This window comes from Lampetra fluviatilis, chromosome 1, assembly GCF_964198595.1.
Source record: "Lampetra fluviatilis chromosome 1, kcLamFluv1.1, whole genome shotgun sequence".
Classification (NCBI taxonomy): Eukaryota; Metazoa; Chordata; class Hyperoartia; order Petromyzontiformes; family Petromyzontidae; genus Lampetra; species Lampetra fluviatilis.
Genome location: NC_136275.1, coordinates 38106849 through 38123434, shown reverse-complemented (window position 1 = coordinate 38123434; position 16586 = coordinate 38106849). Strand labels below are relative to the sequence as shown.

The 16586-nt window shown below is 58.8% G+C and overlaps 1 protein-coding gene across 2 annotated transcripts in view; it reads right to left on the bottom strand.

Moving 5' to 3' along the window:
- The window catches only part of LOC144935495 (uncharacterized), a 33452-nt gene extending 17119 nt beyond the window's left edge, over nt 1-16333 (bottom strand). For both annotated transcript variants that reach the window (XM_078862205.1, XM_078862214.1), the window contains exons 1-5: nt 16016-16333; nt 10761-10885; nt 9565-9802; nt 6882-7001; nt 296-4222 (exon numbers count right to left, since the gene is read on the bottom strand). In XM_078862205.1, coding sequence (XP_078718331.1) covers nt 296-4222; nt 6882-7001; nt 9565-9802; nt 10761-10885; nt 16016-16073 — 4468 coding nt within the window. In that variant the 5' untranslated portion in view covers nt 16074-16333. The remainder of the gene's footprint in view (nt 1-295; nt 4223-6881; nt 7002-9564; nt 9803-10760; nt 10886-16015) is intronic.
- Nucleotides 16334-16586: the final 253 nt, after the last annotated feature.

Sequence of the window (16586 nt, the reverse complement as noted above, 5' to 3'; positions counted from 1 at the left end):
ACAAGGGGGAACTACAATCGACAGACCCTCGCCGTTGTTTTTTGCGCACCGATGCCGGCAACTTTTGTCGGAGCGGCGCCGTGCACCTGTCCCTCGTGGCTGTCCGGTCGTGCACGTCTGCCGTTCCCCGTCATCTCGTGTTGTTGTTCAGCGTGGCGGCGGTGGTGGTGGCGGTGGTGTTGTGGTCATTTCAACTCGACGTCGCGCCCAAAATACACGAGTTGCTATTCTCATTTTTACATTTTTTTCAAAAAATTTGCTGAGCGCAGCTCTGCCGCGGTCGGTCGGTCGGTACCTTTGAAGACCGGCGGTCGATCCTCGGCCACGACGACGGCCGGGTTCAGCTCGCGCCTCCCGTGACCCCGGGCCGCTGTCGCCGTCTCGCCGGAGGTGGCGGCGGCCGCAGTGGCGGTGGCCGACGTCGTGACCCCGCGGCCGGGTGACTCCCTCGGCTCGCCTCTGCCGGGGAACATCCTCGGCACGGTGGTGGTGGTGGTTGTGGTGGTGGTTGTTGTGGTGGTGGTGGTGGTTGTTGTTGTGACGCGGGCCGAGCGGGGACGCGGTGGCCTCGGCTGTGCGGTCCGAGTCGGTGAGGCTCGTGTCGCATGCTCTGCAGGTCGCGATCCTCCTGCTGCTGCTGCTTCTGCTGCTGCTTCTGTTGCTGCTGCTGCTTCTGTTGCTTCTGTTGCTTCTGTTGCTACTGCTGCTGTTGCTGCTGCTGCTGCTGCTTCTGTTGCTTCTGTTGCTTCTGTTGCTACTGCTGCTTCTGTTGCTGCTGCTGCTGCTGACTCTGTTGCTTCTGTTGCTGTTGCTGCTGCTGCTGCTGCTGTTGCTGTTGCTGCTGCTTCTGTTGCTACTATTGTTGTTGCTTCTGTTGTTGCTGTTGCTACTGCTGCTGCTTCTGTTGCTGCTGCTTCTGCTGCTACTGCTGCTGCTACTGCTGCTGCTGTTGCTACTGTTGCTGTTGCTGCTGCTTCTGTTGTTGCTGCTTCTGTTGTTACTGCTGCTGCTGCTGCTTCTGTTGCTACTGCTGCTTCTGTTGTTGCTGCTGTTGCTGCTGCTGCTGCTGTTGCTACTGTTGCTGTTGCTGCTGCTTCTGTTGTTGCTGCTTCTGTTGCTACTGCTTCTGTTGCTACTGCTGCTTCTGTTGTTGCTGCTTCTGTTGCTTCTGCTGCTTCTGTTGCTACTGCTTCTGTTGCTACTGCTGCTTCTGTTGTTGCTGCTTCTGTTGCTTCTGCTGCTTCTGTTGCTACTGCTTCTGTTGCTACTGCTGCTTCTGTTGCTACTGCTTCTGTTGCTACTGCTGCTTCTGTTGCTACTGCTTCTGTTGCTACTGCTGCTTCTGTTGTTGCTGCTTCTGTTGCTGCTGCTGCTTCTGTTGTTGCTGCTTCTGTTGCTACTGCTGCTTCTGTTGTTGCTGCTTCTGTTGCTTCTGCTTCTGTTGTTGCTGCTTCTGTTGCTTCTGCTTCTGTTGTTGCTGCTTCTGTTGCTTCTGCTTCTGTTGTTGCTGCTTCTGTTGCTACTGCTGCTTCTGTTGTTGCTGCTTCTGTTGCTACTGCTGCTTCTGTTGTTGCTGCTTCTGTTGCTACTGATTCTGTTGCTACTGCTTCTGTTGTTGCTGATTCTGTTGCTACTGCTTCTGTTGTTGCTGCTTCTGTTGCTTCTGCTTCTGTTGTTGCTACTGCTGCTTTTCTTGCTACTGCTTCTGTTGCTACTGATTCTGTTGCTACTGCTTCTGTTGCTACTGATTCTGTTGCTACTGCTTTTGTTGCTACTGCTGCTGCTTCTGTTGTTGCTGCTTCTCTTGCTACTGCTTCTGTTGCTACTGCTTCTGTTGCTACTGCTGCTGCTTCTGTTGCTACTGCTGCTGCTTCTGTTGTTGCTGCTTCTCTTGCTGCTGCTTCTCTTGCTGCTGCTTCTGTTGCTACTGCTTCTGTTGCTACTGCTGCTGCTTCTGTTGTTGCTGCTTCTCTTGCTGCTGCTTTTGTTGTTGCTGCTTCTGTTGCTACTGCTTCTGTTGTTCCTGCTGGTGCTTCTGTTGCTACTGCTGCTGCTTCTGTTGCTGCTGCTGGTGCTTCTGTTGCTACTGCTTCTGTTGCTACAAATGGTGCCGCTACTGCTGCTGCTTCTGTTGTTGCTGCTTCTGTTGCTACTGCTTCTGTTGCTGCTGCTGGTGCTTCTGTTGCTACTGCTTCTGTTGCTACAAATGGTGCTGCTGCTGTAAGTGCTTTTGTTGCTACAAATGGTGCTGCTGTTGCTACTGCTGGTGCTGCTGTTGTTCCTGCTAGTGTTGCCGCTGCTGCGCTTGTGGGAGGCACCGCCTGGTTCCACTGCCCCGCCGGCAGCGCCGACGCCACGGCGCTGCTGCCCGTCGCGACCTCCTCTGCGGCCCCAGCGGCGGAGAGGGCCGCGAGCGGAGAACCCCGCGTGAGCCGGGGCCAGCGGGCGGCCGTGGGAAGTGTCGTCCGCTCCTCGTCCGGGGAGTCGGCCTCCGACCCCATGGCCACTTCCGACGTCGCAGACCCCGGCCGCCGCTCCTCGGTGGGCGCGTGTCCGCCCGCGGAAGCCGCGGCCGCGTTCGGCGCCGTCGTCGTGGCGAGCGCCGGGCGAGCGCCGGCCGGCGACGGGGGCCCTCTCGAGCGCGGGCTGAGCCGTGAGGCCTCTGCTCCCCGCGCCACCGCGGCCACCGGATCCACCGCAGACTCCTCGATTGGCCGAGGCTCTCCCGCATTCAATTCACTCCCCACCGCCGTTGCCGGCGCCTGCGAGGTAGACGTTTCGGGGTCAAAAATTCGCCCCGGCGATTTTGCCGAATTCGGGCAGGACGTGCGCGAGGGAGCGCCGCTCGTCACTCCGACGCCGTCCGGAGACCCGGACTCTGCCGAGTGGTTCACAGCGCGAAACTCACTCCGGGTGTGCTCGGCGGGGCCTGGCTCCTCTGCGGTAACATGCAACCATCGCTCCGCCGAGTACCGATGACTCGCGGTCCTATCAGGCGGCTCGCTGAGCGAATTGGTCGCCGACATGGCCAACGCGTCGCCCGGGGGGGCCTCTGTTGAACCCTGAGATGGAGACGGATGCGGAGAATGCGTCCCCACGGCTGATGAGGAGGATCGCGTTCGTTCTAGCACCGCCGCAGTATGACGCCCAGGCCCCGAGCGGCTTGTCGACTCCGCCCCAACGCTGCTGCTGCCTTCTCCACCCGGCGCGCGTGGCACGGCCGACGGCCGCACGGTGATGCTCGCAGACTCGGCCTGCAGCGCGGGACTCCCGCGCGCTCCCGACGACACCGCGGCCGAGCGCTCCGACGGCGGAGGGTCGCGCGCGCCCCGACCGGACGCCGTGCGCGGGGCCTCGCCGGACTTTTCAGCAGCAGCCGCCGCTTGTCGTCCCACCTCCTCCTTCGAAGAGCCCGGTTCGTGCTCGTCTCTCGCGGCCACCGCCCGCGTCGCCACCGACTCTCCCGTCGCCGTAGAACTCGAGGGAACGGGCGCACGTGCCGCATTCACGTTTGTCAGCGCCTCTGCATCGGAGGGCTCTTCTTGCTGCTGCTGCTGCGTGGACCCTGCCCACGTGACGGTCGTTACCCGCGTGCTCGCGATGCGGGCCACGGACTCGCGCCACCCCCACGGCGTTCGCACCGTGACGGGCCCTCGGTCGTAGTGCGGGGTGGAGTCGCGTGGCGGTGGTGGAGGTGGTGACGGTGTCGGCCTCGTCCCTGCCAGGTTGGTGCCAGGGCTGGCGACGTCACCCACAGCTGGAGTCAGCAGGGAGCGCAGCCAGCTAGCAGAGACGCGACTCGTAGGGTCAATCATTCCATTGCTGCCGATTGGACCGCTGCTGCTACTGCTGCTGGTTATGATATTGCTCCTACTCCTGGTGCTGCTGCTGCTGATCATGCCACTACTACTACTCGTGCCGCTGGGAACGCCGCTCCCTTGAGTCGGCGGACTCCGCGCGAGTCTCTCGGGCCACGCGGTGGAGCCGTCGCGCTCCGCTTCGACTCCATCGCACCGCCCGGCACCGCAGGGCGGCGGAGGCTGCTCCGTGGACGACGCCGCTGCTTCTGCACCACTGCCCTGCGGCACCGCCACCGCTGAGGCCGCACCGCCACCGCCGTCGCCCGCGATTCCGTCCGGTGCCGCTGGCGTCGTGGTGGCCGTGGGGTGCGCGCTCGTCGCTTCCACGGCCCGGTCCCTCTCCGCGTCACCTGGATCTTCTTCTGTGAGAGAGAAAACATTGAACCAAAGGGTAAAGGTGCAGCCACGGCGATTTTCTTCCGAGCCCCGCATCTGGTTCACTGAACAGCACCGAGCGTGGCGCACGCGCGTCACGAGGGCACTGCCACGTGACCACCCTTGCACACTCCACTCACAAACAAGCTGCCACTATCCTGCGAGATGCTCTTCAATACCTCGGCATTGTGGTGTTGTTGAATTTTTTTAATCCGCATTGACAACTCATTTCTTAAGAACTGCTGCTTTTTTAGTGTTCCGTTTGTTGTCCTTCCCCCGCAACTCCGATTTTAGCACGGTTGGCTCCGTACAGCGCGAATGAAGTTCAACGTGCATACGTACTGCCCATAGACTAAGACTACATATGTAGCTACTACATATGTAGTGCTATTATTTATTTTATTTTTCTTTCTACGTGACTTTACCGAAAGAACCAAACATTAATTCCCGCAGGCACGAAAGCTCCAAATCAAGTTTGAAACTTACACGAACAAAAAAAAAAGAGAGTTCCGTTACAAGAACAAGACAAATATTCGTCGCGTGTTCCTCCCTGAGGTTTTATATCAGCACGAGCCAGATGTGGAGCAATTGTCTTTATCATGGGCGGTAACACACAGGATCACAAAGCGCCCGCGCGCTCCGCTGATTGCGCGCCGCCCATTATCCAATGTTTACGTGGCTGCGGCCGCCGGCGCAACAATTACACATCGCTTCCTACGCGGAGGAAACAAAAAAAACGAGAGCGGAGGGGGGAACACCCTTCCTCGGCGTGCCAACCCCCGGCATGCCGGCTGCCTCGACTCATTGTGCCTTCCATCATCCCCGCAGCGTGCGCACACCCTGGCGGGCACTCCCGGCGGGACCCGGGGCGTCGCTCCCCTCTCTCCCCAGCTGATGCCTCTGCTGCTGCTGCCTCTGCTGCTGCTGCTGATGCTGCTGCTGATGCCACTGCTGCTGATGCCACTGCTGCTGCTGCTGCCACTGCTGATGTTGATGCTGCTACTACTGCTGCTGCCTCTGCTACTGCTACTACTGCTGCTGCTGATGCTGCCTCTGCTGCTGCTGCCTCTGCTACTGCTACTACTGCTACTACTGCTGCTGCCACTGCTGCTGCTGCCACTGCTGCTGCTGCCACTGCTGCTGCTGCCATTGCTGCTGCTGCTGATGCCTCTGCTGCTGATGCCTCTGCTGCTGATGCCACTGCTGCTGCTGCCACTGCTGCTGCTGCCTCTGCTGCTGCTGCCGCTGCTGCTGCTGCCGCTGCTGCTGATGCCTCTGCTGCTGATGCCACTGCTGCTGCTGCCACTGCTGCTGCTGCCGCTGCTGCTGCTGCCGCTGCTGCTGCTGCCACTGCTGCTGCTGCCTCTGCTGCTGCTGCCACTGCTGCTGCTGCCACTGCTGCTGATGCCTCTGCTGCTGCTGCCTCTGCTGCTGCTGCCGCTGCTGCTGCTGCCGCTGCTGCTGCTGCCGCTGCTGCTGCTGCCACTGCTGCTGCTGCCTCTGCTGCTGCTGCCACTGCTGCTGCTGCCACTGCTGCTGATGCCTCTGCTGCTGCTGCCGCTGCTGCTGCTGCCGCTGCTGCTGCCGCCGCTGCTGCTGCCACTGCTGCTGATGCCGCTGCTGCTGCTGCCGCTGCTGCTGCTGCCGCTGCTGCTGCCACTGCTGCTGCCACTGCTGCTGCTGCCGCTGCTGCTGCTGCCGCTGCTGCTGCTGCCGCTGCTGCTGCTGCCGCTGCTGCTGCCGCCGCTGCTGCTGCCACTGCTGCTGCCACTGCTGCTGCCACTGCTGCTGCTGCCACTGCTGCTGCTGCCGCTGCTGCTGCTGCCGCTGCTGCTGCTGCCGCTGCTGCTGCCGCCGCTGCTGCTGCCTCTGCTGCTGCCAGTGCTGCTACTACCTCTGCTGCTGACCCTGTTGCTATTCCTTCCCCTGAATCATCACAGAGTCCAGGCGCCGCAGTAGCCGCCGCCCAGGCTGCCTTTGTGCGCGCCGAATGAGTTCGGGGCACGGCGCACGGCAATGGGCCATTCGCGGCAATGAGTCACGCGCGGTGGAATGTGAAGGTCCTGGCAGAGGCTGCTAGGGAGTTCCTAAGTTTCCATTACCACCACCATCATCATCATCACCAACACCATCATCACCAACACCACCACCATCATCATTACCACCAACACCACCATCATCACCAACACCACCACCATCATATCTGAAAACACCACCACCACCATCACCATCATCACCACCACCACCACCATCATCTCTGCAAACACCACCACCATCATCATCACCACCACCAACACCAACATCATTACCACCACCACCACCATCATATCTGCAAACACCACCACCATCATCACCACCACCATCATCATCTCTGCAAACACCACCACCATCATCATCTCTGCAAACACCATTGCAACTACCATCATAGCTGCTGTTATGACTGCTTGTGTTGTGGTTATTGCAAACATGATGCCTTGTATAAAGGTGTCAGTTTTGTACCAGTTGAAAGGGTAAAAACCTATTACTATATTTTGCCACTGGTAAAGGAGGTCTCATAGTGAAGTTTATTATTTTGTAAAAAAAACTAAAATTGAAGTCCCGTCCCACAGTGTCGTGGCATCGCTGCGACCTCACCGCGACCCCTACCTTGCTCGCACCTGCGGCCGCTCCACCCGCGGCTGCACGAGCAGCGGTACCCCTCGGGCACGGCGCTGCACGTGGCACCGTGGGCACACGGCTCGTGGCGGCGGCACCAGTCCACGTCCACTACGCCGGGGAGGAGGGGGAGACGGGGAGGGAGACGGGGAGGGAGACGGGGATGGAGACGGGGAGGGAGACGGGGAGGGAGACGGGGAGGGAGACGGGGATGGAGACGGGGAGGGAGACGGGGAGGGAGACGGGGAGGGAGACGGGGAGGGAGGCGGGGAGGGAGACGGGGATGGAGACGGGGAGGGAGACGGGGAGGGAGGCGGGGAGGGAGACGGGGAGGGAGACGGGGATGGAGACGGGGAGGGAGACGGTGAGGGAGACGGGGAGGGAGACGGTGAGGGAGACGGTGAGGGAGACGGGGAGGGAGACGGGGAGGGAGACGGGGAGGGAGACGGGGATGGAGACGGGGAGGGAGACGGGGAGGGAGACGGGGATGGAGACGGGGAGGGAGACGGGGAGGGAGACGGGGAGGGAGACGGGGAGGGAGACGGGGAGGGAGGCGGGGAGGGAGGCGGGGAGGGAGACGGGGAGGGAGGCGGGGAGGGAGGCGGGGAGGGAGGCGGGGAGGGAGGCGGGGAGGGATGAGGAGGGAGATGGGGAGGGAGATGGGGAGGGAGATGGGGAGGGAGATGGGGAGGGAGATGGGGAGGGAGATGGGGAGGGAGATGGGGAGGGAGACGGGGAGGGAGACGGGGAGGGAGACGGGGAAGGAGACGGGGAGGGAGACGGGGAGGGATGAGGAGGGAGATGGGGAGGGAGATGGGGAGGGAGATGGGGAGGGAGATGGGGAGGGAGATGGGGAGGGAGATGGGGAGGGAGATGGGGAGGGAGATGGGGAGGGAGATGGGGAGGGAGATGGGGAGGGAGATGGGGAGGGAGATGGGGAGGGAGATGGGGAGGGAGATGGGAGGGAGATGGGGAGGGAGATGGGGAGGGAGATGGGGAGGGAGATGGGGAGGGAGATGGGGAGGGAGATGGGGAGGGAGATGGGGAGGGAGATGGGGAGGGAGATGGGGAGGGAGATGGGGAGGGAGATGGGGAGGGAGATGGGGAGGGAGATGGGGAGGGAGATGGGGAGGGAGATGGGGAGGGAGATGGGGAGGGAGATGGGGAGGGAGATGGGGAGGGAGATGGGGAGGGAGATGGGGAGGGAGATGGGGAGGGAGATGGGGAGGGAGGCGGGGAGGGAGGCGGGGAGGGAGACGGGGAGGGAGACGGGGAGGGAGACGGGGAGGGAGACGGGGAGGGAGACGGGGAGGGAGACGGGGAGGGAGACGGGGAGGGAGACGGGGAGGGAGACGGGGAGGGAGACGGGGAGGGAGACGGGGAGGGAGACGGGGAGGGAGACGGGGAGGGAGACGGGGAGGGAGACGGGGAGGGAGACGGGGAGGGAGACGGGGAGGGAGACGGGGAGGGAGACGGGGAGGGAGACGGGGAGGGAGACGGGGAGGGAGATGAGGAGGGGAGGTAAGAGATTGTTACTCTTAGGTTTTTTTCGGTAAAGTCACGTAGGTAAAAAATAAAATTAAAAATTACTAAAAGTAATAATGGAATTAAAATAAAATAATGAATCTTAATTTTATTTCTACCGCGACCTTACCTAAAAGTAATAATAGAAATAAAATAAAGTAAAACATCTTTATTTTATTTATATTATTACTTTGAATAATTTTAAATATTATTAATTTTTTACCTACGTGACTTTACCGAAAAAAACTAAGAGTATGAATCCTTGCGGTCACGAAAGAGATTGCTCTGTCGTGGGAAACATTCGGCCAACACCCCGCCAGCCCCAGTTCTCACGGCACCCTTCCCGTCCCCGCGGTTGTGAACACGCGGCATGGCACACAAGGCAGATAGCTCTGTGTTGATGTATGAAGGCGAGTGCGGAGGTATGCAGGTAAGGTACACGTTGATGAATGACAACAGGTGTGTATGGAGGCGTGCAGTAAGATATGTATGTAGGTATCCTAGGAGGTATGTATGGAGAGGTGCCTCTGACCGAATCTCTCGTAATGCGACCGATCTCACTAGCTGTGGAGGGGCGAGCACGGGTAGCTGTTGATTGGGCGTACAGCACGTACAGCAGGTGCTGTCGACTGCGGGTTCACGCAGTGAGCACCAGAGCGCAGCTGATGCTCTCCCTACCGTGACCAGTGTGGTCAAGTATGGCCAGATAACCCCAGGACCCGCACAATTGCGGGAGGGAGGCTCTCCTCGTCGAGCGGTGGACGGGCACAGGGGCAGGGACGAGTGCCACTCGCGTGTGTGTGGGGGTGGGGGGGGGTTATGGTTTAGCGACGCTCACAACAACGAGCGGAGCGCCGGGTGGCTAAAGCACAGCACGTTGGCACAGTAGGGGGCACATGTGGTGCATCAGCCAGTCATCTCGGTCATCTCGGTCAGTCGACCCGTGGCACCTGCTGGGTCTGCCCCGTGACCTCCTGCCGGCGGGCGTTCGACACTTCACGTGGCCTCAAGGTGCACGTGGCCTGGCACAAGCGTCGTGGTGACGTCACCGCCACTTAGTGGCGAATGGCGGTTGTTGTTGTTGTCGTTGTTATGGTTTAGAGTGGGCCCAGGTTACTGGTGAGTTCCCGGGGTTACCGAGCGCACGCACCCGAGAACTTGACCGTGAAGCCGCCGTAACCCGTCGACTCGTCACTCTGGAAGGCCACGAGGGTCTGCCCGCGTCCCTCCAGCAGGGCCCCCTCGGCCCCCGCCCTGGGGACCCCCAGCCCCAGCTGGGTGCGGCCGCAGAAGACCCGCTCGGGCTGCCCGCCCGGCTTGAGGGTGAGACGGTCGTAGGCGCAGTCCGGCTCCTCCTCCACGTCCAGGTAGGTGAGCAGCAACCTCACCTGTGCAAAGCCGAGGCACTGGGGTTCACGTGGTGACAAAGGCAACGATCTCTCCCCCTCCCCCAACGTCGTGTAGCCGACGCAGGCTGATGATAGGGCAAGTGGTTTTGCTGTTTGATGAAGGCGCAACAGTTTGTTCGTGCAGTCATTGGAACACCGGGACGAGATCGTCCAAGCGCGCGCGCGCGAGCACGTGATTTAATCGCAAGGCGGCTGAAGTCCGGAGTCGGGTCCGAGTTGTGATTGGTGACCGGGCTGAAGGTCAAGATTCAAGTGTGCTCTGTCGAACCGGGTGAGAACTTTGGGGGACCAGGATAGGGGGTGTGAGAGTGATCTGGGGGTCACCTTCCCCCCCACCGCTCATCACCCCCCACCCCCCGTACGAGTGGTGGGTTTTCTCCGGCTTCCTAAGTTTCCTCTAACACAGAGTCACAGCTCTCACGAACGGAATTGGACAAACACCTCGATAGAACACGGCCCTCCTGGGTATTAAGCGAGGCTCAGTGAGGCTCTACCGGGTAAAGGGCATTTGCCGTGTTTTTGTTTAATGAAGTGAAGTGAAACCGGTGTACGAGTAACTTGCTTCGCCATAACTGTGCCGCACTCTTCAAACGTTCCAACAACCTCCCTCGCAACACGGAGACGCAGCGGCGTCCTGGATTCAATGCTCCGTTGGCTGTACAGCCACCCACCCACCTCTCGGATCCGCCTCGCAGTCCGAGCTCCAAACCTCCGACAGCCAAATTGTGCCACGTGCAGCCTCCCAATTGAACTATCGAGCAACGAGACTCAACGCGCGCTTCGCTTTCGAGATCTGACAAAGTCGGGGCGCATCCGCAGGGTGACCAGAACCGACCCCCCCCCTCTCCCTCCTTAGCCCCTTCCCCCCGGTCGGGTTCCCGTGACGGGGGAGGGATTGGGGGTGGCGGTGGGGCGTGGGCAGTGTGCGCTCACGTACGCGTTCGGAGGGCAGCGCACGGATGAACCAGGTGCAGCGCGCGTTGTCCGGGTAGTTGTGAAGGGAGATGGAGCCGTGAGGCTGCGCGCCGGGGTTGATGGACGCGTCGCACTCCGAGCGAACGCCTTGTCCCAGCGCGGTGAGACGGGGAGGAGACACGCGGAGACACATGGAGACACGGGGAGGAGACACGAGGAGGAGACACGCGGAGACATATGGAGGAGACACAGGGAGGAGACACGGGGAGGAGACACGGGGATGAGACATTCGGTAATGTTGGGCCACACATGGAGACTCGGGGAGGAGACACGGGGAGGAGACACGCGGAGACACATAGAGACATATGGAGGAGACACATGGAGACTCGGGGAGGAGACTCGGGGAGGAGACTCGGGGAGGAGACACGCGGAGACACATAGAGACATATGGAGGAGACACATGGAGACACATGGAGACTCGGGAAGGAGACTCAGGGAGGAGACACGCGGAGACACATAGAGACATAGGGAGGAGACACGGGGAGGAGACACGCGGAGACACATGGAGACACATGTAGAGACGGAGAGGAGACACGGGGAGGAGACACGCGGAGACACATAGAGACATATGGAGGAGACACAGGGAGGAGACACGGGGAGGAGACACGCGGAGACACATGGAGACAGGGAGGAGACACGGGGAGACACATGGAGACACATAGAGACACGGGGAGGAGACACGGGGAGGAGACACGCCGAGACACATGGAGACATAGGGAGGAGACACGGGGATGAGACACGCGGAGACACATGGAGACAGGGAGGAGACACGGGGAGACACATGGAGACACATAGAGACACGGGGAGGAGACACGCCGAGACACATGGAGACATAGGGAGGAGACACAGGGAGGAGACACGGGGAGAAGACACGCGGAGACACATGGAGACATAGGGAGGAGACACGGGGATGAGACATTCGTCAATGTTGGGCCACACATGGAGACGCCGCCACGCATCGGCACGTGGACGATGCCCGCGCGCCGCGCAGGGCGCCTTGCTGGGAGCAGTCGGCACGGCACGTCTCGTGTTGGACAATCACCGCTCAAAGCCCAAACGACTCAACCCGCCGAGTGCTCAGATCGATTCCGCTGCAATTTGAATCGCCCGCTCACCTACGGCGATGAACGCGAACGGGAAAGCGTTTTGCGCATCTTGTCAATCGCTCCCCACTCCCACCAGTGCCCCTCCCCCCCCCAATGCGTTATGCCCCTCACCCCCACAACATCTGTGTGTGTGTCTCTCTCTCCGTGTCGTTGTTCATGTCCGTCTCTATGTTCGCGTAGCACATCGGGTACTCTGCGTGTCTCTGTATGTCTCTGTCTCCTTGACTCTGCGTGTCTCTGTCTGTCTCCTTGACTCTGTATGTCTCTGTCTGTCTTCTTGACTCTGTGTGTCTCTGTCTGTCTCCTTGACTCTGCGTGTCTCTGTCTGTCTCCTTGACTCTGCGTGTCTCTGTCTCCTTGACTCTGCGTGTCTCTGTCTGTCTCCTTGACTCTGCGTGTCTCTGTCTCCTTGACTCTGCGTGTCTCTGTCTGTCTCCTTGACTCCGCGTGTCCTCTACGTCTCTCTTTGTGAGCTCACGAGCCAACGGGGGGTTTCGGGTAGATCCCAACTCCAACGATCCCTCGTGTAGCCTTTAACAGGCTGTTGAGGGCAAGTGCTGTTAGCGAGCACCTATGGAGGCCGACACGGCACACGAGGAGGTGGGTGACCGGCACCACGCCGGGCCGCCTTTGTCTCTCCAGTGGCGAAGTTGCTCCCACCTGGGGTGACAAATGCTACCAGTGTCTACCACGACCAGTGTCCACCACGACCAGTGTCCACCACGGCAAGTATCCACCATGGACAGAGTCCACCACGACCAGTGTCCACCACGACCAGTGTCCACCATGGACAGAGAGCTCAGCGTACATAATTCCACTTCAACAAAAACGATACGAATGGTTTATGTTCCTATTCATATCCTGTTACTTTATTTTGCAAAAAAACTATATATATTCTATCAAACACGCTATAGCACCCTTTAAATTGCGTTTTTTTTCGCATAAGAAGCTACCACGGCGTCCTTGCTATCATAGATATTCAGGATATACAGCTCATGTGCTTAAACACAATCGGGGTTGGCATTTGCCACCCTAGATCGTACCGAAAATCTATTTTCGGGCCAATGGCTCAAAAGACCAAATAAACCCGCACGTGTGTCCGGGACGGTAAGTCCGTGAGCACAGGCAGGCATGTCACTTGTCGGTACCACTTGAGGTGCCACAACTGCACGTGGTTCCAACTGGCTTTCACGTGACCGATGACAGTGGAATGAACCATTTGAAATTGACGGGCTAACACGCAATGTGATCTTGGTGGCCACAGTGCACTCGTAGGCCCGCGAGGTGGTGCGTTCGACGCCTGCTTCTGGCTCGTGGACTTCCACCGGCTCTGGGCTCTGAGCCTTGAGTAACAGGTCCCTCGTGGGAGTGAGTGGAAACAAGGGCGGATGCGTGGGGTGTGGGGTGCGGGGAGAGAATTCCTCCCTCCTCCTCCTCTCACTCCTTGGGGCGAGCCCTCGTGTAAACACCACCGTGTATCTGTGTCTGTGTGTATCTGTGTCTGTGTGTGTATCTGTGTTTGTGTGTCTGTGTGTGTGTCTGTGTGTGTGTATCTGTGTGTGTGTGTTTCTGTGTGTGTGTGTATCTGTGTGTGTCTGTGTGTGTGTCTTGGAGGTGCTTGTGGGGAGCGGTAGTGTAGCGGTTAGCGCGCTGCGCTATGATCCTGGCGACCCGGGTTCGATTCTCGCTCACGGCCAACACCAGTGACGATTATTTGAATCGGTCCCGGGCCTTCCCTATGTCGACTCAGCCTCAAATGAGTACCTAGTGCGATATGCAAACATCGCCACTGGGGAGACAAAGGCGGCTGGGCGTGGTGTTGGCCACCCACCCCCTCGTGTGCCGTGCCGACCTTCGATGACAGCACTTGCCCCTACAGTCTGTTGAGGCTATACGGGGAATCTTTGTCTTTGTCCTGGAGGTGCTAGCTAACAGCATTTCCCCCCTAACAGTCTGTTAATGTCTTCTTGGTTCTTTCGGTAAAGTCACGTAGAAGGAAAATAATAAAATAATAAAAAATAAAACATAGTAAAATAATTCTCACGACGTTTCGGCCTTCTCGACAGACCTGTTCTCCACCTGAAGACGGCTGCTTGCGTTGTGGCCGAAACGTCGTGAGAATTATTTTATTATGTTTTATTTCTATTATTTTATTATTTTCCTTCTACGTGACTTTACCGAAAGAACCAAGAAGATGAATCCCTGCAGTCACGAAAGCTTTAAATCGAAATAAAGTATGTTAATGCTATACTGGGGGGGGGGGGGGGGGTTGGGGGAAACTTTGCCTTGGATCCGTTCTGACATCCGTCGATGTCGCGCTCCGCGAAGAGCCGTGCGTGAACATCGACGCGACGAACGCCCCAGGGCCCAAGGGTCACGTCGAGCCGGCGACGTGAGTTCAACTCCCCCCACCCCCCGCCAGGCCATGGCTGTCTCGGGAACACACCCTCCCACCCACTCTCCTTCGCAGTGACCAGCGGGGTGAAGTATGGTCAAACAACTGCCATGACCTGCACGGCGTGGGAATGCCTTGATCCAGGAATGGAGGGACGAAGGGCTGGACCGTTATCGTTTATGTTGTTGACTTTTGAATACAGATGTCAATCACAACAACAGCAATGATCGCAGCCTCGGTAACAAAGACTGAGATCTCCCGTATCCCCTCGTATGCACTGCTGGGGCAAAGTGCTGTCAGCCAACACCTAATGAATTAGTAAGGCCGGCGAGCACAGTAAGGGGGTCCTTGCCAGCACTGCGCTCAGCCGCGCTCAGCCGCCCCCAGCGCAGATATTTACACTCCTCAGCAGATAACCATTAAGGCTGAGTCGACCTAGGTGAAGCCCGGTTCAAGAAGGAATCCCTCCCCGAACGATTGTTAGTCGTGGCCGGGAATCGAGCTCAGTCCGCTAACCGGATTCGTTGCGCAGTGCGCTTACCACTCCGCCACCGCTCCCCCACAGTCTATAAAACAAAGACGGAGTTCTCCCGTGTCGCCTTAACAAACTGAAGGTCGGAACGGCGCACGAGGTGGTAGGTAGACAGCACATCGCCCGGCCGTTTGTGTCTCTCCAATATGCGATGTTTGGCCTAACTGCACGTCTGTAAAAATAGAGCGTTTTAGCTCATTGGATTCCTCCAGTGTAAAAATAAATATAAAACCATCCTGCTTCTGGTTGACAATCCCTGAACAGCTCCGAGCGCGGCTCAACGAATACACTGCCACGTGACCACCCTTGCACACTCCACTCACAAAACAAGCTGCCACTATCCTGCCAGATGCCCCTTCAATACCCCGCCTCGGCACGGTGGTGGTGTTGTTTCATCTTTTAAATCCACACTGACAACTCATTTTTTTTTAAATTTCATTTAAGACGTTTCTTGTTCACTTTTTTTGTTTGTTGCGATCGCACCCGATTCAAGAGGCGAACGGCTCACAGGGCTATACCTAATGAATTAAACTGAAGGAAACATTCTTTAGAACTGCTGCTTTTTTTAGTGTTCCGTTTGTTGTCCTTCCCCCGCGACTCCGATTTGTGGACGGTTGGCTACGTACGGCGCGAATGAAGTTCTACGTGCATCTCAAGTCTGTCGCGAAATCATTTAAACCGCGGCTCGCGGCAAAATCAATTAGCACGCGGCGTCCGCGCTGGGAACAGACAACCGCGCGTCACGGGTTTGTGTTTTGAACCCAGCAGGTAGAAGGACGCCTCTCGACAATAACAACAATAACAACAATAACAACAACAATAACAACAACAACAACGACACAGGGTGCCTGCCAATCCATAACCAGTGTCTCGCGGGCCCCACTCGGCAGGCTGACGAGACGCTGATGGGCGGTCCAGATGTTTGCTTGTGAAAAACGAAGGCTGCTTTGCTCGATGATACTGCTCTCGAAAGCCAACCGATCGATCAATCAATCGCTCACCCGGCTGATGGACGATTCACCAACACTAGCTGCAGAGATAAGAGTCTTCGGGAAAGTCTCTCCATCATCCTCACGGTCGACGGCCCCCCAACATTCACTCCTAACCCATCCACATCCACACAGAGGGGACCCCCCCCCCCCACACCCGGACCCCCCCCCCCCCGCGACGCGAGGTGCCCTCACCTTCTCTGTGGGCGCACGCGAGCAGAGCGAGTAGCAGCGCCGAGCTCCGCGCTGCCATGGTGATCTCTCTCTTCTCTCTCCTCTCTCTTCTCTCTCTCGTCAACTCTCGGCCACTCTAACCGATTACACCCTTCTCACGCTCTCCACTCTCCCGTCTCTCTACAACCACCACCACCCCCTCCTCTCTGCGCTCTCCACGGCACAGAGCGAGGCGGGGATGTGTGTGCGTGTGCGTGGGTCCGCGAGCCCGCGCGTGTGGTGACACCTCGCCTCTCCGTGCCCTCCCTCTTCCCGTATCCTTCACCTCTTCTTCCTCCTCCTCCTCCTTTTCCTACCGCTCCTACCCACCCCCCCATCCCCCGCACCCAGTCCCACCTCCCTCCCCACGTCCCCCCCCAGACGCTCTGTGTAGGAAGCGGGAGCACTGTGTGTGTTTCCGCGCATGCGACGAACTCGTGACCGGACCGCTCAGGATGCGAGAGCTCGTGGCCAAATGTTTTGGACCGGGAGCTTTGGGTCGCAGCCGACAGAGCAGCGGCGTTGTGTCGTTCGGGCTCATCGGCAGCACGGG